We start from the raw sequence: 25,596 nt of genomic DNA, 5'->3' as shown, positions 1-25,596 counted from the left end.
TGCAAAGATGATGACAAGATGAGGATACTGCTAAATCAAGGATGAGATGATGATGATGAGATGACACAAAGATGATGACAATGCTGGTGAGTCGATGAGATGACACAAAGACGATGGTGAGACAACGTCAAGATGACGCAAGGATGAAAGAGGCTGATGAGTTGATGGCAAAGGATATAAGCACTAGCGATGAGGACGAGACTTCAATCTCAGGCTCGAGCTACGGAGGTAACCAGCCCTGGGACCAGATCCAAGAACCGCAGCGTGACTGGCTACCCTGCTCAATCCCTCAAGTGCTGTTCTGGCATGCCCCGGGTGGGCCAATGGGCCTCTCCAAGACAATCTCCCTGTGCTGCTCAGGAGCCAGAGCCTGGTCCCAGGTGGCAGGTTTGCACACAGCTCTCCTTGCAGGGGTCTGAGCTAGCTCCCTAGCAGAGACACAGGTTGTTCCCTGCCAGCCAGCTTCCATCCCTCATACGCTAGCCTAGTGAGTTGCCTCCTCAGACGTAGCCAAGGAGGCAATGACTTCTGTGCCTGACAAGACGAGGGAGATGAAGGTCAAGCACTCTTTTAGCGAGAGAGAGAGCTATAGGTGCCTGGCTGCACAAATGAGGTTTGCTGGCAGTGGGAGCAGGAGGTTGGAGGGAACAGGGGCTGTGAGTTAAGATCATGGCTGGGAATGACTTGGTTTTGTTTCAGCCTGCTGACAAAGGCCCCAACCATCTCCACCGCACCAGCACAAGCAGCACCTGCCAAACCAGAGCCACAGCTTTCTGCCTGTAAGCAGGAAGTTCACAGGAGGGCCCCTGCCAAAACCACAGTTGCTGCCGGAGCGTTCTCGCTCTGGGAAGGGCAATTGACAAAAGCCGTGAAGCAGTTTTGGCAGATGTGGCTGGGCTGAGAAGCTGGCAGAGCCCTGCCAGGCAGCAGTGGGACCCTGGGAGAGCTGGTTCCCCATGTGGGCCCCCGTTTAGGCAGCAGGCCCGTGCCACTGGCCCTCGGCATAGAGCAAAGTCCTCCGCAGCACTGCTGGGCTGACTGCAACAGGCTCTAGAAAGTGTTTTCTTCTAGCAGCCTGGCCTGACTCCTTCCAGGAGAGACAGGGTGGAGGAGAGCAGCTCTGCAGGGGGAGAGCAGGCAGCCCCAGTGTTGTCCCATCTCTTCTGCCTTCCCCCTGCCAGTGCCTGAAGGGGGGAGCTGCTAGCCCTGCTGCCTGCAGGCAGCCCTGTACTGGGCCCTGGCAGAGTGTCCTGGGGCATTGCCCCTGACTGCAGGAAGGAACGGAAATGTCACAGCGAGAAGACATTCCTGGGACAGGATCTTTATTTGACATTAGTATAACCAACATAGTCATTCTCTACAATAAGTATACATCCATAAAGGACATGAGAAGACCTTCCTGGGAGTTACGGAATCAGACAGAAGTACGAAAACCTTCATCAATTATACAAGTCACAGTGAATGAACCATGGGAGGTGAAGAAAAATCTCTTTATCCAAGGCTTGTTCATTGGGGCACTCCTAACAGTATGGGTCCAGAAATGGAAGTTGCACACGCTCATCCATTGCTTCATCCCAGTTTCCTACACCCTTACACTAGTTTCCTCAGCACTCTGTTCCCTTCCCACCTGCACAGGACCTGGAAGGAGTTACCATCTGCATGAACAAGTGATAATCCCTCCTCAGGAGGGTCAGCCCTGAGGCTGTGCAGCCAGACCCTGGCCCTACATGTTGAAAAGTACTTTCAGCATTAAAAGGACCTCTAATAAGTTGAGGAAACATCTCCCAGGCTCCTGATCCCCTCTTAACCCATGTGTAAGTGCAGTCAGTGAGCCACTGTGCCAGAGCCCCTTGTCGAATGGAGTCCTGCTCGTCAAATGTATCCTATATTTAGATTGGGCTTTATTTCTTTTAGAGCAGCCAGATTCTGCAGCATTTCTTTACTTAATCCAGTTTTCTTCAACCTTTGGAGAGGAGAAGGAAAGAGGAATGGTTACATCTGCCCCCACTGATGCCTGTTGGCCACAGCAATGCACAGCCGGAAACAGAAAAGGATAAAAAAGCAGCCAGCGTTATTTTCTGGTGCTTTCTGTCTTAGCCAGCTTCTTCTGCTTCAGCAAGCACAGAGCACAGGGGAAACTGAGGCGGAGGCTAATCCACACAGCCCTCTCCACTGGGTAACCACAGCTCAGCCAAGGCACGATACAGCCCTGACCCCGCTGGTGCTGCTGAGCCCAGTCCCGGCAGGGTCCTGCCCCGGCAGCTGGAGCTGGGCATCCTGCTCCTCCCCTCTGCTGGCACAGCCATCCCCTGCCTTGCCTCTGCCCACCACACTGGAGGCGAGAAGGGTGCAATCGTGGGAAATAACCATCTCTGCCTCCATGAGGGCAGATAAGACGCATCCAACCATCTTCCTGCCTTAGCAGTTTCTCCTGAAACGTTACCGAGCACTTTAGAAAGGAGGCAGCTATAATCATGCTAATTCCAGAAATGAGCAGCCGGTGGATCTGAGAGGGGAATAACACGGCCGGTGCCTGCTAGCTGGCAGGAGGCGGTGCCAGCTCCAGCTGCCAGTGCAATGCTCTCCCCATTGAACTGCTCAGCACCCAAGGTGTGTTTGGCCCCTGGTACCAAGGCTGCAGAAAAGGGTGAATAGAGCAGCAATAGCTTTGCAGAAAACACTTTGCTGCCTCCTGGGGCAGGTTGGGAACACCCAGGAGCACTGACATGGCGGGGTGGGGGCTGGAGGCCCACGTCGTGCTTGGTTTGTCCCCTTCCCCGCAGGGAGCCGTCTCCCAGCTTCAGAGCCGAATGTCCCTTACCACAGTTTCTGCAGGAGGCAGGTGGGTTGTCTGAGCCCCTCGCAGAGCAGCTGCACACTGCTGTCTCCCAGGTCATTCTCGCTCAGGTCCAGGTGCACCAGGCTCTGGCTGGCAGTGAGCATGGTGAAGAGGTCCGCGCAGCAAGCTTCAGTGAGCCGGCACTGCCACAGGCTGCCAGAGAGACATTTGGGGAATGGCAAGGGGGGGGGGGGGTCTCCTAGCTGCGCTAGCACGTGCTGTCCTTCGCAGTCAGAAACCTCACTCTCGCTGCCTACGCATCCCCCTTGGGCCAGCGAGGAGGCAGCACCTGGAGGTTCCCAGTCACCTTCTGATCCTCCATGTGCCTGGAAGGAGCTTGCAGGGGAACTTGCCCCAGAGCTTTGCTCCAGGCTGGAGATAATCTCCCCAGGACAAGGAGCATCTCTCCAGATGGGCATGAGCAGAATTTGGCCTTCCTTTGACTGGGATACCCTGTGATTTTTTCTCAGAGCCATGAAATATTATCGGGGGGTCTTTACGGGGAAAACGTCTAGCTACATACACCTGAAAATTTTGGTAGATGCCACATCCCAACTGGGGTGGTGAGCCTAGGAGTGCATTAGATCCTAGCTATCTCTTCCAAATGCTAGCCAGTAAATTATTTCCTTCTATTTTTAAGCTGCGAACACCTTGCTTTCAGAGGCTCTTGGTGCCCACCCAAGGATGCCCATGCCCTGGGGAGGAACAGTGACCGGCCGGAGGTAGACCCGTCAGGGGAAGCACAGGTGAGTAGTGGCTGGTCCTTGCAAAGAGCATTCTCCTGGCCCCAGTGGCTCACTGCACCTACGGAGCACCCAGGGGAGCCCCTCACCTCAGTATCTGCACCCGGCAGGCAGCATCCCGCAGGCTCTCGCACAGCTGCCGCACACCTGCATTCCCCAGCTCGTTGTCCCCCAGGTGCAGCTCTGTCAAGTTCGGGTTCATGCGAAGCACCGTGGCGAGAGCCCTGCAGCCCACCTCTGTCAGGCAGCACCGCCACAGCCTGTGCAGGGACACACGGAGAAAAGCCACAGGTGGCATTGTCATAGCTGCTCCGGCGACCCATCATGCCGGCTCCCCACCGATCGGCACGGGCAATGCCTCCACCTGCCGAGTCTGGGCACCTTTTCCCAGGGCTGCATAGCTGTGCAGGTGAGGGAGACATTGCCCAAACCCTGGGAAATGCCACCCAACCCGCTTTTACAGAGTGTTACCCCTCTGCTGGCAGGGCAGGCGCTGCCACCCGCTCGCGCTTTGCAAGCCTGCTGCAGCCGTTTCCCCTGCCTGGCTTTCCACTGCCTGTGTTCGTAGGACTGCTGAGATAGGGCTCGTTAGTAGCTCACGAGGCAAAAAGATCAGCACAGAAGGGTATACAATCTGAATGGGAAAACTGGAGTTGTCAGTGCTGAAGGAGCTGGTGAAAGACAGCATCCCAGCAGGTAAACCTTTCCCCTGCTGACAGATGCATGCCTGGCCAGCAAGCACTGTTTAGGTGTCTTAGGAGGGCAGCGAGCGTACTATTGTATGCCTAGGAGTGCATGAAATCCTTGCCACCTCCTGCATGCTAGATGGTAATTGCTTTATATTTTTAACTTGTGGACATCCTGCCTGCAGAGGTTCTTGGTGCCCACCCGACGGTGCCCACGACTCACGGCCCTCGGGGAGCACCCGGGGGAGCCCCTCACCTCAGCGTCTGCACCCGGCAGGCGGCATCCTGCAGGCTCTCGCACAGCCGCCGCACGCCTCTGTCCCCCAGCTTGTTGTCCCCCAGGTGCAGCTCCGTCAGGTTCGAGTTTGCGCGAAGCACCGTGGCGAGAGCCCTGCAGCCCACCCCTGTCAGGCAGCACCGCCACAGCCTGTGCGGGGGACACGGGGTGAATGCCATGCCTACGCGAAGCTTTATCCCCTGGCAGCTCATCTCCGAACATCACTGACCGCTTTATGAACCCGAAGATATGGTCACGCTGATTTATTAGTAGTGCAGCTAAGGCAGGCAGGGAGCGATGCAACACGGCAGGCTCGCTTACCCAGGCACAGCAAGGGATGATGATTCCCAGAGCAGCACCCTACGCACCCAGTCGCGTGGCCCCCACTGCCCTTGTGGGCTTCATCCTTGCCCTAAAATTTCCCACTGGGAAGAGCCATCCCCACGGAGCAAGCCCATGAGCCCGGCGCCCTGTACCAGAGCTTCTGCACCCTGCAGCTGGGTTGCGTTAGTCCCCTGCACAGCTCCTGCACACCGCCGTCGCCCAGGGGATTGTCGCTTAGGTCGAGGTGGGCCAGGCTCGGCGTGGCACCGAGCACAGCGGCGAGGTCCTTGCAGCTGGCGGCCGTGAGGTTGCAACAGCCCATCCTGCGGGAGAGATGAGAGGTGGGGCTACCTGGCCGCGCAGAGACCCTTGCGGGCGCTTCGTCGCTGCCACTGAGCCTTTCCGCCTCCCGGCCCACTGGCGTCAGTCCTCCGTGTGGCAGGTCAGAGCATGCGACTTAGCAGCCATTTCAGCTAAAAATGACAACAATTCCTCTGCCCCCGACCAAAGGACCTTCCCCTTTGAGCCCTCCACTGCATCTTCTGTCACGCCATCACTTCGGAAAGAGAAACAAGGCCAGCCTACAGTGTCACCTCCCTCCCCTAATGCTGAGAAAAGGGCCCCAGGCAAACAGAAGGTGAAAAATATGCTCAGTTCATATAAAGAAGCAAAAACCTGTAAGGCTGAAGCTCATGGTGCTTCTGACCCCAGGCTGCCTGTGGGTGCGGAAGTGGCTCCTGCAGTGTCTCTGGCACTAAAGGGGGATATTGCGTTGGACAAGAGAGGGGGACACCTTGCTGTCGGCTGCCTCGGCAGATCCCTCTTCAAAGGCAGGCACACATTGTGCAGGAACATGCAGTTAACCATTTACTGTTGAATTTCCTTGTTCCAAAGGCCCCGGGGGCAACAATGCTGAAAACACCTCAAACTCCCTCCAAAGTGAGAAATACAATGCAAATGTCCAAACTGTAAGTCACGAAATGCCAACATGCAGCCACAAGGCAATACATACCCAGCAGCAATCGCATTATGCTGTATTGCAGGCGTGGCAGGATGAGCCAACCAAAGTGTGTCCGTTCAGCCCTGGAGTAAAAGTCTGAGGACAAACCCTCTTGCCAGAATGGGCATGATTAATCCACCGTGCTTCTGAGGTCTCAGAGAGATTCCCTCCAAGCTAATTGCCCAGCCTAAATCTATACTGAAAGAAAAAGGTGGACACCACTACGGGCTGGTTCATCCGTTCCCCGAGAAGGCTGGTGGTCCGCCAGATGCATGCACCTTCTGCAGGTGTATGTTTCTCGACGGTGCACGGCCTGCCCTGCCGCTGCCTGGGCTCACTGGGGCCTGAAAACACCTGCGGCCTGCGGAGAAAGTGCCTGGGGGGCGAGGAGGGGGACAGAGATAGCCAGACCCTAACAAGGAGACAGCAGAGACAGTAACGAAGACCCCTGCTATAACTTTTTTGTCTGACCTAGGCACTTGACATGGGTTATACCTCCTCCTTTCCTACTGTGTTCTAGTAAAACTGGTCCTTTTTTTCTTTACGTTTCGAAACCGTTGATGATGTGCATTTATTCATTGCACATAAAATGTCTAGGCAGATGAAATCTGAACCCTCGGGCCAACCTCGGCGTCGCCTCATAGGAGACTCATTTTAAAAATGTGGAAGCAAATTATGTTAACAGGAAATGCAATAATAAGGGGCAGGACCCTTTGGGAAATAGGTCTGTCTTGTCTCAAGCTATCTTCAGCAAAGGCAGCACGAGTGACTGGCTGTTTCTCATTTCTTTTTTTTCTCCCCCATCCTGCCTCGTAAGGAGAAGAGAGAAATGGTCCTGCAGCCTTTCAGGTAAGGTGCAGACCCTTCCTGCCGCACCACCGGGCAGACCGGGCACGGGGCAAGCGGTGACCCGGAGCTGGGCACTCGTGTCGGCCCCAGCTGCACGTCCCATCACCCACGGGGCAGCCGGGGAGGTGCGCGGAGGAGCGCGGCATCCCTTACCGCAGTGTCTGCACCTGGCAGGCGGCGTGGTTCAGGCCCTCGCACAGCAGCTTCACGCCTCTATCGCTCAGCTCTTTGTTCCCACCCAGGTCCAGCTCCATCAGGGTGGTTTTTGCTCTGAGGACAGGGGCGAGAGCCCTGCAGCAGGCACCTGTGAGTTGACACTGATCAAACCTGCAAAGAGACAGGCAGAGAGGAGCCACAGGGCTCAGCGCAGCTTCCCTGACCCAAGGAAGCACCGGCCGACCGCTCTTCGAGATGGCCACCACTGAAAACGTCCAGAAACTGGGTTGCTTTTCAGGGATGGCCCCCGGGAAGCACGAGAACAGCCTGTCCCGCCGTGCCACACATCGCAGTGGAGTGGGGTTATCCTCCCGGCGCAGCAGGAAGTCCTGGCTGGCTGGCACCAGCAACCTGCCCTCAACAACTCCGCTAAGATGCAACTCTCACCCCGTGCGGTAAAAAGACTGGAGTTTGCTTGTTTTCCCTTTTGGCCTGACAGGAAAGAGCTATTACCTTAATGTCTTTAATTCACAGCCTGACTTTTCCAAGGCTTGGCAAAGCAGGTGGATGGGTGACTCCTTTCCCTCCTCCTGCTGTTTTTCCCTAAAAACAAAGAAGAGATGCTTTGAATGTTGCTCCTTGGCCACCGATTGCATTTCGAGTTCACGGCTGTAGAAGTAGCCCCTTGCACCTGTGGCAAGGCCCTACAGGTGGCTTCTGGCAGAGTCGCAGCCAGCAGCGCTGCCGGCGGCAGCCGTCAGCTCAGGCTGGCTGGTTCGGCAGCGTCTCTCAGCTGGGCGCGCAATGGGTCCTGCACAGCTCTGCCCCAGAAGGATATAGAGGTGCCTGCGCCAACCCCTGCCCTGCCCGGGGCTTTCCCTGCCTCAAGTGCTACCTGGTGCCGACACACCGGGAGGGGAGGAAAAGGAGCAGGCAGCCCCGCATCACCGAGGGCGCACGGCAGGCAGCTTTGAACAGTGTGAGCTCCTCCCCCGAACTGCTATGGGAAAGAGGTTAGCACCAAGAAACCGAAGATTGTGGCTGATTTCGTTGCCTTGCTGTGCACAGAGAGTCCGGTGTTTGTGCTGCTTGCAGGAAGACTCTCTGACCCGGAAATCCCTGCACCTCGGAAGAGCCCCCCCCACCCTTGCAAAGGTCCAAAATGGTCAAATGTAGCCCCAGGCAGCTCCCACCCAGGGCACTGAGTGGCAGGAGGGGAGCCTGGCTTTAGGACGGCTCATCTGGCCTTTCCTGAGTTATCAAAAGTGTTTCAGCTCGAAGGGAGTTTGCCAGTTTGCGACTCAGGGTCTTACATACGGATACATCTGCTTTGCCGGCTGCAGGCCTGTGTAATCCTTGGGGTCGTCCCATATAAAGGAGCAATGTCCCAGATCAAGTGACTCCAGTCTGGGGAAGTTTTTTATAGTGAACGAAAGGACAATTTGATCAAATTGGTTAAGATTGACTCCTCGGAAGTACATTCCTGTGAAATGATCCAAAGCAGTTGTCACAAAACGCTCGTCTTGGATTTCATATAAGCACTGGCAGAGCTCCAGCTCCCGAATCACTGTGGTCTCCTGCGTAAGAACAGCTAAGGCATTTTTTTGGCTTTCCTGAAGCCATGTGAGTAATTTTTGCGTAATCTTTGGTGAAATTTTACACCCAGTTTCCTTCTGCAGAGTATTTCTTCGTTCCTCATTTAAGAGACCAAACAGGAACCGCACAGTTAACATGAAGTAGTTCCTCGAGTTGCTGTAGTTCTCTAGCAATTTGTTCACATCCCTCGTAGGATCAGCTGGAAGCATCTGTGCTTCTCCTTCATCTTCAAGTAGATAAAAGAGAGCAGCGAAAAACTCCTGGAAGCTGAGGTGGATAAAGCTGTAGGTGCTGATGCAGTCGATGTCTTTGTGGAAGGTGTGCTCATTGAGGAGGAGCGGGAGGACCTTTCTGTCTTCCAGCGCGTACTCATGCACCTCCTCCTCCGTAAACAGGACTTTTTGCTTCCAGACCCCATCAGCAGCCAGGGAGCACAGCCTCCGCAGCACCTCGGGCATGCTCTGCTTCAACTCGCTGCTCAGCGAGCTGAGCAGCGCGGAGAGGTAGAGAATATAGATTCCCGTCATGGTCTTCGTGCTTTGCGTGAGATCCCTCTTTCTGCTGAGCTGTTGCTTCATGACAGTACAGATAATCCAGCACATGATGGGCACGAGGCACATGGTGAAGAGCGTTTCGTTCCCTCGGACAAACTGAAAGGCTGTGGCCGCCTGCTCCCTGTTTTCAAAAAACTTGTGGAAATACTCCTTCCTCTCTGCCTCAGAAAAGCCGAGAATTTCCACGTGGCGCTCGCACTCCAGGCACTTGCTGAGTTTCTGCAGTGCGGCTGGCCGCGTGGTGATGAGCAGCGAGCAATCATGGAGAACTGTTTTCCGAAACAGGCTGCTCAGGATGATGTCCACTGGCCTCTTCTCCCAGGGCTGGGAGCACAGGTCGGCCTGAGGCCGATCAAAGGAAAAGCGCAGCTCATCAAAGCCGTCGATCACAAACAGGAGCTTCTCTGGGTTCTTCAGCATCTCGGTGAGTGGGGGAAAGCCGCTGGGACAGCACCTGGAGATCAGGTCTTCCACGCTCGCCTCGCTGGTGAGAAGGTTGCCCTCCCGGCAGTGTATGTAGAAAACATAGTCAAACTCCACAAACACCTTGTCTGACGCCCAGTCCAACATGATTTTCCTGGCAGTCATCGTCTTCCCGATGCCTGCAGCTCCCAGGAGCACTACGACCTTGGGGGTCCACCCATCCGGGCTGGGCTTAAAAAGGTCGTCTACAGTGACAGAGGAGTTGGCTTGCTCCTTCATGATCTCTGTGTGCCTCCGGCCCATGGCCATGATCTCATGTTCCCGCTGCTCTTCGTCTCGGTGTTTATTGACGATCACAAGCTTTGAGTACCTGTGGTTCAGGCTCACTTTATCACCGACACGGGCATTTCGGTCCTTCATTCTGCTGTAAGCGTTGCGGATATCCTTTTTGTAATTCTTCTTATAATCTGAAATGGTGACAGGCCACATCAGAGTTTCAGGAAACATTTCACATGATGTCTGTCAATCTTCTGATGAAAACGCCATAACAGAAAAATGCAGGTTTCGTGTCGCCCCGCATCCTGTACAACCCTTCTCATGGCAAAGCCCTCCTGGTCACTCAGGAGGGCTGACCACCACCTCCTCCGGGCGATGCTCAGGCGAGGGGCCTGCAGACCCAGTTTGATGCCGGTTCCCCCCCAACCTCAGCACCCCAGGGCTGCCGATGCCAGTGGCACCAGCACCCCGCACGCCTGCCACGACGGTGCCTACCTGATACCGACGAACTTGAGAAGGCAGCGCGCCTCAGGGCTGGAAGAGAAATTGCAGGGAGCCATTAGTAGTTGGCACTGAAGACCCCCACCAGGTTCCCCCAAGCCCCCGGGCACAGCAGGGAGGGACGACGTCTCTGCAGAGCCCGGGCTGCGCTGCTCCTCCTGGGCCCCCCGACTGCTTTTCAGCCCCCTTCCCCAGGCAGGTTTTCCCCTTCGGGCACCCAAATCCAGGGGAGGCTCCTGCTGAAGGAGCCCAGCCTCAGCTTTCCCACCTTTCTCTCTCTCTTCCCGGAGCCAGGCTGCAGTGTCGCGGAGATGGATCTGCTCCAGCACGGCCTCAGCGACGTTCAGGGCGGCGTCTCCACCGTAGAAACGCAGCATGAGGTTTTTCGTGTCGGTCCGGTCGGCTTTCTGCAGCCGCCCCCAGGGAATGCAGCGTTGGCCCTGGAGGTCTCCGTGCGCCAGCACATCCCGAAATCTTTTAAAATCCATCTCCGACAGCTTTTCCAGGGCGTTGAACAGCAGCTCCCCAGCAATGCCCTGGAAGCTGCCTCTGCTGGAGGTGCTGCTCTTGCTGCTGAGCAGCCCCATGGGGAGACCCAGCGCCTCTGACGGGGAAAGGAGGGTTGAGGCCATCGCCTTGGCCGCGGTGGGCTTCGCAGACGTGCTGCCAGCCCTGCTGTGCCGGTGTTGCCATCGCGCCTGCAGCTCTCCCGCTGCCACCCCCTGGAGAGCGCGGTGGGTGCTGCGGGACGCTGATCCCACCCTGAGAAGTGCGCCCCGAGCAGCGAGCACCTACGGTGGTGCCTGCAAGGCAGCCTCCACAGCCACGTGAGCCCCTGCAGCTCCACTCTGCAGACCTGCACCCACCCAGGCTCTCACGGCCCTGTGCAGCCACCAGGAGAGCCGTGTCCCCACCAGGACAGTCATGTCCCCACCGGGAGAGCCGTGTCCCCATGAGGAAAGCAGCGTCCCCAGCAGCAGAGCCATGTCCCCACCAGGAAAGCAGCGTCCCTACCAGGAGAGCAGTGTCCCCACCAGGAGACCCATGTCCCCACCAGGAGAGCAGTGTCTCCACCAGGAGAGCAGCGTTCCCGCCAGGAGAGCAACCCATGGGACTCACCGTGCAGCGCTGAGGGCTGCCGAGGGCTTTCGTCGCGAAGGAGCACCTGAGTCTGGTGAGCTGCAAAAGTGCTCTGATTTCCCGTAAGGGCAGGCTTTTGCTTTCAAAACACGGGTCTGTTTCCTCTCCTCTCAGGTTGCTGTTAACTCTTGCTCTTCACATCTTTTCTGAGTCTCTTTTTTTCTCCTTTTATGGCTGGCTTCCTTCTCGGGTTGCAACAAACAGCTGAAGGCACAGAGCCCTCCGAGGAGGCTGAGGCCAGCGAGCCTCGACACCCCTTGCGGTGTCTGGCCGCGTTGCGGCGGCCCGGACAGCGCCTAGGAGGAGGCGTTACTGCTCTCCTGCCTCCTTGGGGGTCACCAGCGCGTTTTGGCACCCCTTGCCGAGCTGTGAGACCGGCTCTCGTGCGTTTTCTCCGCGCGTGAAAACGCGCTTGGGTTTTGCAAGGTTCTCAGGGGTGCTTTGCTCGCTCTTTGCCACCAGCCTCTCTTTCTAGCAGCCCAGCAGACCTCATTATCGCTTAGGTGACACTTACTTATCTGGTGAGAATTTGCCTTTTCCCATGCTGTCACTGCCTTCTCATTTCCTCTTTTCCTTTAGGCACATTTACCCCCTGATCTGGGGAAACCGGTCACATCACAGGAGTTTTGGGGGAACGGAAAGCTTCAAAGTCTCAGGTAGCTTCAGCAAACGCTGCCATAGGGATGATAAGACCTGCAAAGCTAACGGGATCTCCCAGAGCTGCTGTCAAGAGAGCTGGGTAGGTTGAGGAAAGGGCTGGGGCAAAGAGCAGCCTGGGAGGCTAAATCCAGGCTAAATGCAGCCCCCCCCCCGAGCTATTTGCAAAAAATAGCTGCAGGCAAACACTCTTTTATCAACGCATGGGTCTGTTGGCATGGCGGTGTCAAACGAGCCGTCAAAATGTACGAACGCGCTTCCGCCGGGGCCTCGCAGGTGGCCCCGGCGGTGGGCACGGGTGGGTGCCTGCCCTTCCCCGGGGAGCATCCGCCGGCCCGAGCGAGGCCCCTGCGGCGCGTGGGAGCTGTGGCACCGCCCAGGAAAGTGCATCTGGCACCCCAGGCAACACGCGTGCCGAAACACGCAGAAAATACTAATTCTGCAAGTGAAGTTGCCAAAACGGCCCCCCTCACCCCCCCCCCCCCGCCCCGAGCGGCTCTGCAGCAGATGCAGAAAGTGCAGGGTGTGAAGGGAAACTGAGGCCGGCGGTGCCCCACGCAGAGCTCCCATCCTTGTGCAAAACCTGTTTATTTTAATACATTTCGTAGATTAAAAACTAGAGTTGTCGGAAAACCGCGCGTGTCCTTACCGAGGCCGTGCCCCTTGCCCCGCCAAGGCAAGTCCGACACGAGCAAAAGCTGCTGAACTGATTGCAAAGCGTTTAAAAGGGTAAAACCTCACCTTGGCATGAACGCGCTATGTTCAAATCCGAAAACAGGTTTGGCTTTTGGCTTTCTGCCACTCATAATTACAAGCGAAAAATGTATTTCGTATGGAAAGAAACCCAAAACAGCGTCCTTTGTAAGCGGCGCTGACAAGCGCCTCGCAAGCTCCGCTTTCTCTTGAGTTTTACCAGTCTTTGCAGTGCTGGCATTCAGGTTGGTGCAAGTTCGTTAGTGGGAACAGAGGGAGCGGAGAAATAACTTAGTATATTTGTAAAGCGCCGGCCTAGTACTTTTAGCATGATGCTGGAGACTCCAAAAAAGAAAGATAGTCGATCCTCAACAGCGTTTTTATTACGGTATCGTAGTAATTGAATGTCCTGGCCCCCAGGCCAGGGGACACCTTGCAGGGAAGTGGCCACATCTGGCCGCTGCAAAGGAGGGTCCTGGAGGTGGCTGCGCCCTGCAGGCTGCTCTCCTCCTCCCTGTCGCTCCAGGAGGGGCTCGGGCCGGGCCGTCTGACAAAAATGTTTCCCAGAGCCCGTTGCGATCAGCCCAGCAGCCCCAGGAAGGGGCTTTGCTCCCAGCCCGGGGCCGGCAGCACCGACCTGCTGCCCGAACAGGAGCTCTGCCGGGTTCATGGCCCCGAAGCATCCTCTGAGATGGTTTTGTGGCTTTTGCCGATTGCCCTTCCTATGTACTTCCTGCTCATCGGCAGAAAGTCGTGCGTGCGGTTTGGCAGGTGCTGCTCGCGCCGGGGCAGGAGAGGTGGTTGGGCCCCTCGCCGGCAGGCTAAAACGAAACCAGGTTGTTCCCAGCCGTGACGCTAAGTCATGGCCCCCGTTCCTGCCAGCCTCCTTCCTCCAGCAGCCAGAGCATCCGTATCCCAGAGCATCCCTGTCCCAGGCATCCCTGTCCCAGGCATCCCTGTCCCAGGCATCCGTATGCCAGAGCATCCGTATCCCAGAGCATCCCTGTCCCAGGCATCCCTGTCCCAGGCATCCCTGTCCCAGGCATCCGTATCCCAGAGCATCCGTATCCCAGAGCATCCCTGTCCCAGGCATCCCTGTCCCAGAGCATCCGTATCCCAGAGCATCCCTGTCCCAGGCATCCGTATCCCAGAGCATCCCTGTCCCAGAGCATCTCTGTTGCAGAGCATCCGTATCCCAGAGCATCCCTGTCCCCTGGTATCCCTGTCCCAGAGCATCCCTGTCCCCTGCTATTCCCCCAGGGAGTGCCTCGACTGCAAAAGCCTGGCGCTGGTGAGACCTCTTGCGTGTTCGGCGGCGAGAGCCAGAAGAGGCCTCATGATGTTTCGAAGCGCTCGTCCTCCAGCTCTTCCCCTGCCCTCAAGCGCTGAATTTTTTCCCAGCTGCTTCGGGGCGCTGTGCGGTGCTGACGGCAGCCTGTAACGGGGGCCACAGGGAGCCGTGCCTTAGCCGAAACGGTGGGGAACTCCCCGAGGGCCGTAACTGCCCCGAGCAGCCCGCCCCTGGACCCGCACCCACGGCTCAGGAGCCCAGGCCTCAGCCCCTCTCTCCTGCAGAGACCCCCCCCAGACCTGGCTCGTCACTCGGCGGGGTTGCGGTGGATCTCTGTGCCCCCCCCCCGCCCCGAGGCTCGAAGGCAGGACGAGAGGCGGATGGAGACGACCGCTCGTCTTCTCGCCTCGGCGCTTTGCTCCCCTCCCGAAACATGATGCCGCCGCCGCCGGTCACGATATACCAGCAGCCCCCGGCGAATCCTCCCCTCCGGGGCGGCTGTAACCCCAGGGCTTGGCCAGAGCAGGATTTCGGCCGCTCGGCCCAAAAGAGCCGTGAGAAAAAACAAAAAAAAAGAGCCTGGGGAGGGGAAGGGGGCCAGCGGTTGGGGAAGGGGGGGGATGAGGGGGTGCTAATGAAAAGGGCAGGGTGGCAGAGCGGCTGTTCCCCCCCACCACCCCAGGGGGGTCTCGGTGCCCTCGGCCGCCGCCGCCGCCGCTCGGCTCCCGCATCCCGCTCTCCTGTTGCTCAGAGATGTGGAGGCAGTTGCTAAGAGACACCGAAAACGTCAGTATCTGGGCCCTCCAGGAAAAAAAAAAAAAAAAGAAAGCAGAGAGAGAAAGAGAGACAAGGGAGGAGGAGGAGGAGGAGGAGGAGGAGGGAAGGGAGGAAGGGAGGAGGTGGGGAAAAGCCCCGCTCGCCCGGCCGGGGCTCGGCAGCATCCTTCGCCGCCGCTGCGGGAGCGAGACGCCGCCGCCGCGCACCCAACTTCCCGGCCTGCGGCGGCCGGGGCGCCCGCGGGTGCCGGCGCGTGAGTATGTCGCCCCGATGGAGGCGGAGGGTGGGCGCAAAGGCGGGTTTGTTTATTTATTTTTTTTTTTGGGGGGGGGGGAAGGAGATGGTTGGCCTAGGGGGGGAACTGGTGATGGAGAAGGTGTGGGGGGGGGAAAGGATGGAGCAGGGCGGATGGGTGAGGTGGGTGAGCACAAGGGAGGCCACCATGGTTTTTGGGGGGGTGGAGGGGGGGGAACTGGGTGCCTCCGTCTCCCCCCCAACACCCCGAGCACCCGCCCTTCAAGGTCGGCGGGGTCGGGCAGGCCGGTTTTCGGGCCTGAAGCGGGAGGGCCGCCGCCTCCGCCACGTGTCGCGTTTTCCTCTCCCGGCGTTAGGCGGCCGCAAACCCACCCGAGCCGGCGGGATTCACCCCGACCTTCGGCATGTGGCCGGCCGGCCGCTCGTCGCCTCGGTAGGCGGACGACGCGAGAGGCTTCGAGCCCGTCGGGCCCCCCGGCATGGCCGCCGGCAGCCCCGTCCTCTCGGCCCGGCCCGGCCCGCGTTGACGTTCACCACCACCACCACCACCCCGGCATGGCGCCCGGCGGGCGCTGAGCGGGGCCGGCGGCGTCATGCTGCTGAGCCCCTGGTTGGCGGTGGCGGCGGCGGCGGTGGCGGCGGGCGCCGGCTGCCCGGCGCCGTGCGCGTGCCGCGGCCAAGCGGTGGACTGCAGCGAGCGGCGGCTCTTCTCGGTGCCGCCCGAGCTGCCGTTGGACACGGGCAACCTCAGCTTGGCCCACAACCGCATCGCCAGCATCCCGCCGGGCTACCTGGCCTGCTACGCCGAGCTGCGCGTGCTCGACCTGAGGAACAACTCGTTGGCCGACCTGCCCGCCGGCCTCTTCCTGGCCGCCCGCCGCCTGGCCCACCTCGACCTCAGCTACAACAACTTCAGCCACGTGGCCGCCGACACGTTCCTGGAGGCCGGCGCCTTGGTGCGCCTCGACCTCAGCCACAACCCGGGTTTACGCCGCGTGCACCCGCAGGCTTTCCGGGGTCTGGCTCAGCTGCGGGACCTCGACCTCAGCTACGGCGCCTTGGCCGCCCTCAGCTTGGAGGCCCTCGAAGGGTTGCCGGGTCTGGTCAGCTTGCAGATCGGCGGCAACCCTTGGGTGTGCGGCTGCACCATGGAGCCCTTCCTCAAGTGGCTGAGGAGCCGCGTCCAACGCTGCAGCTCAGGTAGGCGCCCCGGCGGCGGCGGCGGTGGCGGCAGTGGCGGTGGTGGTGGCAGCGGTGGTGGTGGCAGTGGTGGCGGTGGTGGCAGTGGTGGCGGTGGTGGTGGCCGTGGTGGCCGTGGTGGCCGTGGTGGTGGCCATGGTGGTGGTGGTGGTGGTGGTGGCAGTGGTGGTGGCAGTGGTGGCGGTGGTGGTGGCAGTCGTGGTGGTGGCAGTGGTGGTGGCCGTGGTGGTGGTGGCAGTGGTGGTGGCGGCGGTGGTGGTGGTGGTGGCAGTGGTGGTGGCGGTGGCAGTGGTGGCGGTGGTGGTGGCGGTGGTGATGGTGGCCATCTCCAAGCCGGAGTTGGGCTTGGTTGGGTGGGGGGGAGTGGGGGAAGGCAGCGGGGCTGGGCGCCCAGCATGGAGGAAGACCCCGAGGAGATCAGTTTGGGAGGGTGCATGGAGGAAGACCTTGAGGAGATCAGTTCGGGAGGGCGCATGGAGGAAGACCTTGAGGAGATCAGTTTGGGAGGGTGCATGGAGGAAGACCTTGAGGAGATCAGTTTGGGAGGGTGCATGGAGGAAGACCTCGAGGAGATCAGTTTGGGAGGGTGCATGGAGGAAGACCTTGAGGAGATCAGTTTGGGAGGGTGCATGGAGGAAGACCTTGAGGAGATCAGTTTGGGAGGGCGCATGGAGGAAGACCTCGAGGAGATCAGTTTGGGAGGGTGCATGGAGGAAGACCTTGAGGAGATCGGTTCGGGAGGGTGCATGGAGGAAGACCTCGAGGAGATCAGTTCGGGAGGGCGCATGGAGGAAGACCTTGAGGAGATCGGTTCGGGAGGGCGCATGGAGGAAGACCTCGAGGAGATCGGTTCAGGAGGGCTCAAGGAAGGGCCGCATCCCAGCGCCGGCTCCCCACCCCGCGTTGCAGATTCACAGCTGGCCGAGTGCCGGGCACCACCCGAAGTGGAAGGCGCCCTGCTCTTCTCCTTGACGGAGGAGAGCTTCAAGGCCTGCCACCTCACCTTGACGCTGGACGACTATCTCTTCATCGCCTTCGTGGGCTTCGTGGTCTCCATCGCCTCGGTGGCCACCAACTTCCTGCTGGGCATCACGGCCAACTGCTGCCACCGCTGGAGCAAAGCCAGCGAGGACGAGGAGATCTAGGTACGGACGGCGCTGGCCGGTCCCACCGCTGCCTCCGGCGAGGAAGCCTCGGTGACCGATCGGCTCCCGCTCGGCCGCCTTGCCCCTCGCTGCCGTCACGAGCTGCTCCGTCGCCCTGCTCTCTCCTCTCCCCCCCCCAAACACCCTCCCCCAAAAAGCAGAGCCTGGCACCCCTAACTCCGGCTGAGACCCGGCAGCGCTCGTGACAGTGGCGTGGTGGCACCGAGTCGGGCAGGCGACTCTCCCCCGGCCCCTGGCCTTTGGCTTTGGAGACTTTGCCTGGCTTGAGGAGCGCAGCAGATTTGCCGAAAAATCTTTGCCGAAGAAAGCCAGGAGGTGAACGAACCTCAGAAACGGACTGAGAACGGGATAAAAACACCCCAAAAAAACAAAAAAAAAACAAAAAAAAAACAAAAGCCAAGAAAAGCGAACAACCCCTCCGTCCTGCCGCGACGGCTTCCTCGCCCGCCCACGCGTTCTCCCCTGGGCTCAGCCCCTTGCCGCCCTGCTGCAGCCCTCCCTCACCCGGGACCGGGCGCCGGGGCCGCGGCCACACGCGCGTCGAGTTGCGCCGGGCCTCAGTTCCCGCCGGCGCTCAGGTCGCCCGCTTCCCTTTTTCCGAGCGAGGACGCCGGGAAACCGGAGCGAGGGTGAAAGCTGCCGTCGCCGGTGAGACGAGGGTTGTCCCGCCAGTTATTTTATTTTCCCCCCCCACCACCACTGCCGCGTTTCCGGTGGGGTCCAAGCAGAGCCGCGCGTGTGGTTTACAATCCAGCCCCCCCTCCCCCCCCCAAAAAAAAAAAGCTTGGAAAACAGGAAAAGAGCGACAACGCGCCGGCTCGGCGGCTCCACCGCCACCGCGGGCACCGGGCTGCCCAGCCGCCGAGCATCTCCCAGGGCCCGGCGTCTCCCATTATGGTCCCCATGGCAAGCCCCTGTGGGGCACCGCCTTGCTCAGGCTGCCAGCCCACTCACTCAGGGTGACCCAGTGCTGCTGTGGGGAGGTGGCACCCACGGCGAGGTTGCATCCATGGCGAGCTTGCATCCATCCGTGGTTGCACCTAGGGTGGGATTGTATCCATGGCAAGGTTGTACCCATGGTGAGGTGGCACTCACGGCGAGGTTGCATCCACCTGAGGTTGCACCCAGGGTGGGACTATCCCCATGGTGAGGTTGCACCATGGCGAGGTTGTGTCCATGGTGAGGTTGCACCCCACAGTGATGTTGCACCCGTGGTGAAGTTGCATCCATCTACGTTTGCACCTAGGGTGGGATTTTAGCCGTGGCAAGGTTGCACCCATGGTGAGGTTGCACCCATGGTGAGATGGCACCCGTGGCGAGGTTGCACCCAGGCTGGGATTGTACCCCTGGCGAGGCTGCATCCACCTGAGATTGCACCCAGGGTGGGATTATACCCATGGTGATGTTGCACCCATGGTGAGGTGGCACCCAGCTACGGTTGCACCCAGGGTGGGATTGTACCCCTGGCGAGGTTGCACCCACGGTGAGGTGGTACCCAGCTATGGTTGCACCCTGTGGTGGGATTGTACCCCTGGCGAGGTTGCACCCACGGTGAGGTGGTACCCAGCTATGGTTGCACCCTGTGGTGGGATTGTACCCCTGGCGAGGTTGCACCCACAGTGAGGTGGCACCACGGCGAGGTTGCACCCGTGGTGGGTTGCACCCCACAGTGCCGTGGCACCCGTGGTGAGGTTGCGCCCGCGGCGAGGTGGCACCCAGGGCGAGGCTGAGCCCCGGCGCCGCGGCCGAGGCGAGGGCCCGCGGCGTTTCTCGGCTGGCGCCTTGGTGCCTCAGACCATTTGGTCGGGGCCGGCCGGCACGGCGGGGCAGCGGGCAGGGAGGGGCGGCTGCGGGCTCCCCCGCCGCGGGGGGCCGGGCCGGGGGGTCCCGCGGGGCCGCCGCTCGCCGGGCAGGCCGCCGTGTGCGGGCGCCGCCGGCGCCTGTCTCCTCCTCCCCCTCCTCCTCCTCCTCCTCCTCTTGTTCTTCTTCCTTTTCCCTTTCTTTTCCCTTTCTTTCTCTTTTTCTTTTTCTTTTTCTTTTTCTTTTTCTTTTTCTTTTTCTTCTTCTTCTTCTTCTTCTTTTTCTTTCTTTTTCTTTTTCTTTCTTTTTATTTCTCTTTTCCTTTTCCTTTTTTCTTTTTCTTTTTTCTTTTTCTTTTTCTTTTTCCTTTTTCTTTTTTTTTCTTTTTTCTTTTTCTTTTTTTTTTGTTTCTTTTTCTGTTTCTTTTCCTTTTCCTTTTTCTTTCTTTTTTCTTCCTTTTCCTTTTTCTTTTCCTTTTTCCTTTTTCTTTTTCTCTTTCCTTTGTTTCTCTCTTCTTTCCTTCCTTCCTTCTTTTTTCTTCCTTTCTTTTCCCTTTCCCTTCCCTCTCCCCTTTTCTCTTTTTCCCTGTGCGTCTCCACATTTCTTTTCCTTCTCCCTTTCCTCTTGCGTTCTCTTTTTTTTCTCTCTCCTCCCCTTTTTTTTTTTCTTTCTGCCCTTCTCTCTTTCCCTCCTCTCCTTCTCTTCCCCCCCCCCCGTTTCTTTTCCTTTTTGCTCTTCCCTTGCTCCGGCTCTTCTGCTTCTCCGTCTGTCTTTCGCTCCTCCTGCCGGCGCCGTGCCTCAGTTTCCCTCGGCGGCCGGAAGGGCCCAGCCCGGCCGGGAAGGGGAAGGCGGCCGGGGGGGGCCGGGGGGCCGGGGGGGGCCCGGCCGGCCCGCAGCCTGCAGAAGGCATTAGCCGCCTTGTCGCCTCGCCGACGTTTCCTGTTATTCCTCCTCCGGCAGCAGCTCCGGGTCCCGGGTGGCCCCGACCGGGAGGGGGACAAGGACGAGGACGGGGGGGGGGGGACAACCCAGATGGCGGCCTGGGTCAGCGCCGGGTCACCCTGCGCCCCCAAACCGCCTCGCCTTAAGGCCCCCCCCCGAGCCCCCTGCCGGCCCCCTTGCCCGCCCCCCAGACCCCGCTTTTCGGCAGCTCGTCCCCCCCCCTCCACCCCGACCATTTGCTTTGGGCGGGGGGAGAGGTGCGAACGGCGCCCGCCGCGGCCTCCCTGGGCGTCCGGATGCAAAGCGCAGCCGGTGATGGGGCGCGGGGGGGGGGGGGTATTTCCCCCCCCCCCCCAAAAAAAAGCAAAGCCGAGCCGGAGTCTGGCGCATCCTGGCTCCGCGTGGCCGTTTCGGGGGGCTCCTCGGCCCGCTGGCCCGGGGCTGGGGGGGTCCGACGTGTCCGTCGTGCCGCCGGCGGGAAGCATCCCCCCCCCCGCAGCCGCTCTCCTTTCCCCCTCCGGAAAGCACCGCCGCCCTTATCTCCTTCCGACGGGTGCTCCGGCCTCTCCCCCCCCCAAAAAATCCCAGCAGCATCCCCCCCCCCCAGCCCCAAGACACCCCCCCCCCCCGGCTTTAACGTTTCCCTCCGCCAAGGGAAAGGGAAATCTCTGCAAGCCGGATAGAAAGTCAGCGGCTGCTGGCGCGGCGCCCGCCGGCCGCTTCCCCGCGGGGCCGCCGGCAACGCCATCGCCGTCCGTCCCTCCGTCCCTCCGTCCGTCCGTCCCCCCCAAGGCTCCGGCCGAGCTGCCCCCCCCCCCCCCCCGCTTTAGCACCTCGGTGCGTCTTGCTCTCCCCATCTCGCCGATGGGCTCGGGCATCGCGGCGGCCGGGAAAGGTGCCAAAGCATCACCGGGTCGTCGTCGTCGTCCCCCCCCCCGGTTAATTAAGACAAAGGGCCGGAGCGGTCCCCGAGGGGGCCGTGAATTTGCCTCCGCTGGATGCAACAAAAAATTAGGTCACGGCAAGGGAGGAAGGGTAAAACCGTGCCACCCCCCCCCCCCCCCCCGGTAACACGAAGGGAAGCGGTGCCGCATCCTTTCCAAGCGGGAACAAAGGGCCGAGAGACAGGACAGTGGCAGCGCGAGCAAACCGCCCGACGGGAAGAAGCCAACGGGGCCCACGGTTATTTAGAGCCACCGCCAGGAAGTCCCCGTCCCCTCCCCGGCTGCCGCGCAAACATCTTGGTGGCTTCAGCAAGGACACGCACGCACGAAAAGAGGGCTGAACCCGCCGGCCGTGCGCCCCGTGGCCCAGCAAGGAGACGGCCGGCTGGCGCGGGCGGGCTGCGGGCTTGGGCAGCGCCGGGTGCCCGCCGCGCGGCCAGGTCCCTGCCACCGCCGCGGCGCGACGGCGGCACCCGGCCGAAGCCCGCTGGGCGCCCCGTGGTGCAATGCACGCGCGTGGGCAACCCCGCCCCCCCCAGCGCAACACACACACGTGTGCATGCATGCAATCCTCAACACAACACACACACACACACACACACACACACACACACACGTGCATGCACACAACCCCCCCAGCACAACACACACACATGCAGAGGTGTGCATGCACACAACCCCCCCCGCCAGTGTCCCCCCCCACACACACACGTGTGCAACCCCCTCCAGCACAATACACACAGTGTGCATGAATGCAACCCCTAGCACAACACACACACATGTGCATGCACACAACCCCCAGCGCAACACACACACACACACACACACACACATGCATGAACCCCCCCAGTGCAACACATGCACACATACCACACACGTGCATGAATGCAACCCCCAGTGCCGCGCACACACACACACGCATGCACACAACACCCAGCACAACACACACACAGACATGCAACCCTCCAGTGCAACACACACACGTGCATGCATGCAACCCCCCGCAGTGCAACACACACACACACACACACGTGCATGCACACAACCCCCCCAGCACAACACACACACACAATGTGTGCATGCGTGCAACCCCCACCAGTGCAGCATACACACACACAAACACACGTGTGCATGCACACAACCCCCAGCGCAACACACACACACGCAACCCCCAGCACAACACATACACACACACGTGCAACCCCCAGTGCAACACACGCACACATGTGCATGCACACAACCGCCCGTGCAACAAACACACACACACACGTGCATGCACACAACCCCCAGCACAACACCCCCCCCCCCACCACAGGCTCCCCAGCGAGGGAACTGGCCGCATCCTGCGCCTTTCGGTTACCAAAACTCCGTTTATTCGCCAGCAAAGCCGCGGCGTGGGTCCCCGGCCGGGGGGGGGGGGGGGGGGGGGGCGCCGCGCTTCCCCCCCCCCCCAACTTTCCCCTTCCCCATACACGGGACTGCCGGCAGGCCCGAGGCCGGGGCGAGGGGCTGGCCGGCGCTCGCCTCAGCCGCGGAAGAGCGTCTCCTGCGTGGCGGGCTCGAGCTTGCCGGCCGCCGCCGCCGCCGCCGCGTCGGCCGCCTTGCCGGGACCCGAGGAGTAGCTGGCGGACTTGTCGGGCGCGGGAGGCCGGCGGCAGCGGCGGTGGCAGCGGCAGAGGAGGGGGGCGCAGGCGCGGCGGAAGCGGGGGTCGAGGAAGGCGTAGAGGAAGGGGTTGAGGCAGCTGTTGGCGTAGGCCACGCAGGTGCAGTAGGGGTGCAGGTTGTGCAGGAAGGCGTGCAAGGCGCACGACCAGGGCAGCACCTCCAGGTCCATGAGGCCGTAGACGGTCTTGACCAGGTGGAAGGGCAGCCAGCAGGCGCCGAAGGTGGCCACCAGCACGGCGATGATGGTGAGCAGGCGGCGGCGGCGCTCGCGCGGGCCCCCCTCGCCCCGCTCGCGCCCGAAGTGGCTGGCCACCGTGCGGCCGATGAAGAAGTAGCAGGTGAGCATGACGCCGAAGGGGGCCGCGAAGCCCAGCGCCGTGGACGACAGCCCCAACCCCACCTCCCAGGCGCTCTCCGTGCCCGGCGCCGCCACGCCGGCGTAGTCCATGTAGCAGGTGACCTTGCCGTCGCCGGCCAGGGCGGCCGCCCGCCGCAGCACCATGGCCGGCAGCGCCAGCAGGGCGGCCAGCGCCCACAGGGCGGCCGTGGCCACCAGCCCGCTCACCCGCGAGCGCAGCTTGGCCGTGGCCATGGGCCGCACGATGGCCAGGTAGCGGTCGAAGCTGAGGCCCGTCAGGCAGAAGACGCTGGCGTACATGTTGACGAAGACCAGGTAGCTGCTGACCTTGCAGGCGGCCGTGCCGAAGGGCCAGTGGTAGCCCAGGCAGGCGTAGGCGGCCCAGAGGGGCAGCGTGGCCACGAAGGCCAGGTCGGCGGCCGCCAGGTTGGCGATGAAGGTGTCGGCCGAGCGGCGCCGCTCGCGGCCCCCCTTGAAGACGGTCCAGAGGACCAGGCCGTTGCCCGCCGTGCCCAGCAGGAAGACCAGCAGGTAGATGGCGGGCAGCAGGGCCGGCGAGGGGCCCCACTCGGCGTACTCGCACTCGCTCTGGTTGTCGCCGTAGGCGTAGGCGTCCGTCACCTCCTCCATGCCGCCCGCCGGCCGCTCAGCTCATCCCCGGCCCTCGCTGCCACCGCCGCCGCCGCCGGCTCCTCTGAGCCCGGCCCAGCCCCAGGGCCCACGAATCCCACCGAGCTCCCACCCCTTCCCCTCCCCTCGCCGCTGCCCACCCGGCCCTCCTCCTCCTCCTCCTCCTCCTCTTCCTCCTGCTGCCGCCCCCCCTGGGAAATTCAGGGCCTGGCCTTTGCCCGCCCCCCCCCCCCGCTGCTGCGCACCTTGATGAAGGTCCCGGCGCCCCCAGCCCCTCCTGGTGGGGGGGGGGGGAGCCCATGAGCTGGGTGCCAGCGTTGCCCCGCTGCTGGCTTTTTTGGGGAGGGGGGATTTTTTTTTTTTTTGGGGGGGGGGGTTGATTTTCGGAAGCAGTGCGGGACCACGCCGAGCGCCGTCTGGAGGGGAAAAAAAACGGCGGGTGCGGGACTGCGCCGGCGGAAAGGGGAACGGGCTGCGGGAAGGGTGACCCCCCCCCCCAAACGGGCCTGGAGGGGTGCAAGGGGGGGGTGCTAGCAGGGTGCAAGCAGGGGGTGCAAGCGGGGGGATGCAAGCAGGGACACAGGGCCAAAGGCGCTGCGCTGGGGCGGCTGCCGAGCCGGGGTGGGTGGGGGGCACCCGGCCGGGATGCAATCAAGCAGGACGCCCGGAGCGGAGCAAAGGCGGCAGATAGGGGATGAAAAGGAGCCTCGGCAGCTCCCTGATGGGATCAGGGAATTGGAGGTGGCGGGGGAGAGTTTCCAGGCAGAGGGTGGCGGGGGGGGGGGATGCGCCAGCTGTAAACCCCCCCCCCAGCAACAAAAAAAAAGGGGATTGAGAGGGAGGAAAACCACCCAAAGCGCTGGTGGGGGGGGGGGGTTAATCGAGTGTGCAGCCGGGTGGGAGAGGGGGAAAACGACTAATGAATTATTCTAATTACCTGGGACAGCGGGAACCGCGCGCAAGGCCAGGAGTTAACCCTGTAACGGCGGGCTGCAAGGCGGCAGCAGCGCGTCGCCGCGGCCGCTCAACGGCAGAAAACTCGGCGCACGCACGGCCGGGCCGAGGGAGCCGCGCGGCGGCCCAGCGCACGCTGCTTCGGCGCCGTAGCTAGTAAAGGGAATAAAAACGGGGGCGGGGGGGGGGGAGGAGAAGACCGCTAACGAAGCCCCTCGGCACGACCGCCAAGCGCCAGGCAGGCGGTCTAACGACGAGCGCTCTGAACGCCAACCGCGGGCGGCCGGCGAGCGGGACGGCGCGAAGCGTCCCCGGCCCGGCGATGTCCCCCCCCCCCCGGCCCGGGGATGCTCTGCCAGCCAGGAAGGGCAGCGCTCGGCTGCCCCTCGGCCCCGGGGATTCGGCGGCTTCCTCTGGAGGCGGCCGGAGTTACTCACATCCTAGCAGGGAAGGAACAGCTCCTCGGCTGCATCTCTCCAGCTGTCGCTCCCTTCTTCCGCCAAAGCTTTGCCGGGGGGGGGGGGGGGGGGGGACCAAAAAAACAACATCAAACTCCGGCTTCCCGTCTCGGGAAAAGAGCCCCCCCGGGGGGGCTCCGCTCCTCGGGGGTCTCGCCCGGGGCGGCTAGCGGGAGGGCGGCGGGTGGCCGGACTTCCCGGCCCGTCCCGGCTGACGGCGTTTAACCCGTCGGGCCGGGCCAAAGTCACCTCCGGGCGTCGGGGGACCTAACGTCGGGCCGAAGGAGGCGTAGGCTGGTCGGCCGGGGAAGAGCGTCGCAGCCGGCGGGACGGTGGCTGGGGGACGCGGGGACAGCGCAGGGCCGAGCTGTCCCTGCTGCGGCCATAGGAGGGCCGAGAGCTCCTCCTGGTGGCGGTCCCTACCCCCCCCCTCCGGGGACAC

General features: G+C 61.3%; 3 protein-coding genes and 1 long non-coding RNA gene across 6 annotated transcripts; 1 reads left to right on the top strand and 3 right to left on the bottom strand.

The window, feature by feature from the left end:
- Nucleotides 1-1,301: 1,301 nt before the first annotated feature.
- NLRP6 (NLR family pyrin domain containing 6) lies at nt 1,302-10,811 on the bottom strand. Of its 2 annotated transcripts, XM_068944498.1 has the most exons (10): nt 10,493-10,811; nt 10,219-10,257; nt 8,192-9,914; nt 7,388-7,477; nt 6,872-7,045; nt 5,022-5,192; nt 4,525-4,695; nt 3,672-3,842; nt 2,822-2,992; nt 1,302-1,963 (listed from the first exon to the last, which is right to left on the bottom strand). In XM_068944498.1, exons 1-10 carry the CDS (start codon nt 10,809-10,811, stop codon nt 1,873-1,875), a joined length of 3,120 nt encoding a protein of 1,039 aa, XP_068800599.1. In that variant the 3' UTR covers nt 1,302-1,872. The 2 variants fall into 2 exon arrangements, with proteins under 2 accessions (XP_068800599.1, XP_068800600.1); XM_068944499.1 differs by lacking the exon at nt 4,525-4,695 and having other exon boundaries at nt 1,314-1,963.
- A 4,134-nt stretch (nt 10,812-14,945) lies between these two features.
- On the top strand, nt 14,946-18,193 carry LRRC55 (leucine rich repeat containing 55). Of its 2 annotated transcripts, XM_068944502.1 has the most exons (3): nt 14,946-15,039; nt 15,394-16,237; nt 17,147-18,193. In XM_068944502.1, the coding sequence occupies exons 2-3, from the start codon at nt 15,631-15,633 to the stop codon at nt 17,380-17,382; spliced, it is 843 nt and encodes a 280-aa protein (XP_068800603.1). In that variant the 5' UTR covers nt 14,946-15,039; nt 15,394-15,630; the 3' UTR covers nt 17,383-18,193. The 2 variants fall into 2 exon arrangements, with proteins under 2 accessions (XP_068800603.1, XP_068800602.1); XM_068944501.1 differs by lacking the exon at nt 14,946-15,039 and having other exon boundaries at nt 15,191-16,237.
- A 4,255-nt stretch (nt 18,194-22,448) lies between these two features.
- Nucleotides 22,449-23,837, bottom strand: APLNR (apelin receptor). The gene has a single exon (XM_068944053.1). It carries the CDS (start codon nt 23,740-23,742, stop codon nt 22,615-22,617), a length of 1,128 nt encoding a protein of 375 aa, XP_068800154.1. The 5' UTR covers nt 23,743-23,837; the 3' UTR covers nt 22,449-22,614.
- A 330-nt stretch (nt 23,838-24,167) lies between these two features.
- On the bottom strand, nt 24,168-25,498 carry LOC138067302 (uncharacterized). Its single transcript, XR_011141179.1, has 3 exons — nt 25,404-25,498; nt 25,134-25,201; nt 24,168-24,849 (listed from the first exon to the last, which is right to left on the bottom strand). It is a non-coding gene; the product is annotated as an uncharacterized lncRNA (long non-coding RNA).
- Nucleotides 25,499-25,596: the final 98 nt, after the last annotated feature.

The sequence above is a fragment of the Struthio camelus genome, chromosome 5 (assembly GCF_040807025.1).
Source record: "Struthio camelus isolate bStrCam1 chromosome 5, bStrCam1.hap1, whole genome shotgun sequence".
Classification (NCBI taxonomy): Eukaryota; Metazoa; Chordata; class Aves; order Struthioniformes; family Struthionidae; genus Struthio; species Struthio camelus.
The sequence above is the reverse complement of the archived record's forward strand: the minus strand, read 5'-3'. Positions and strand labels throughout refer to the sequence as shown.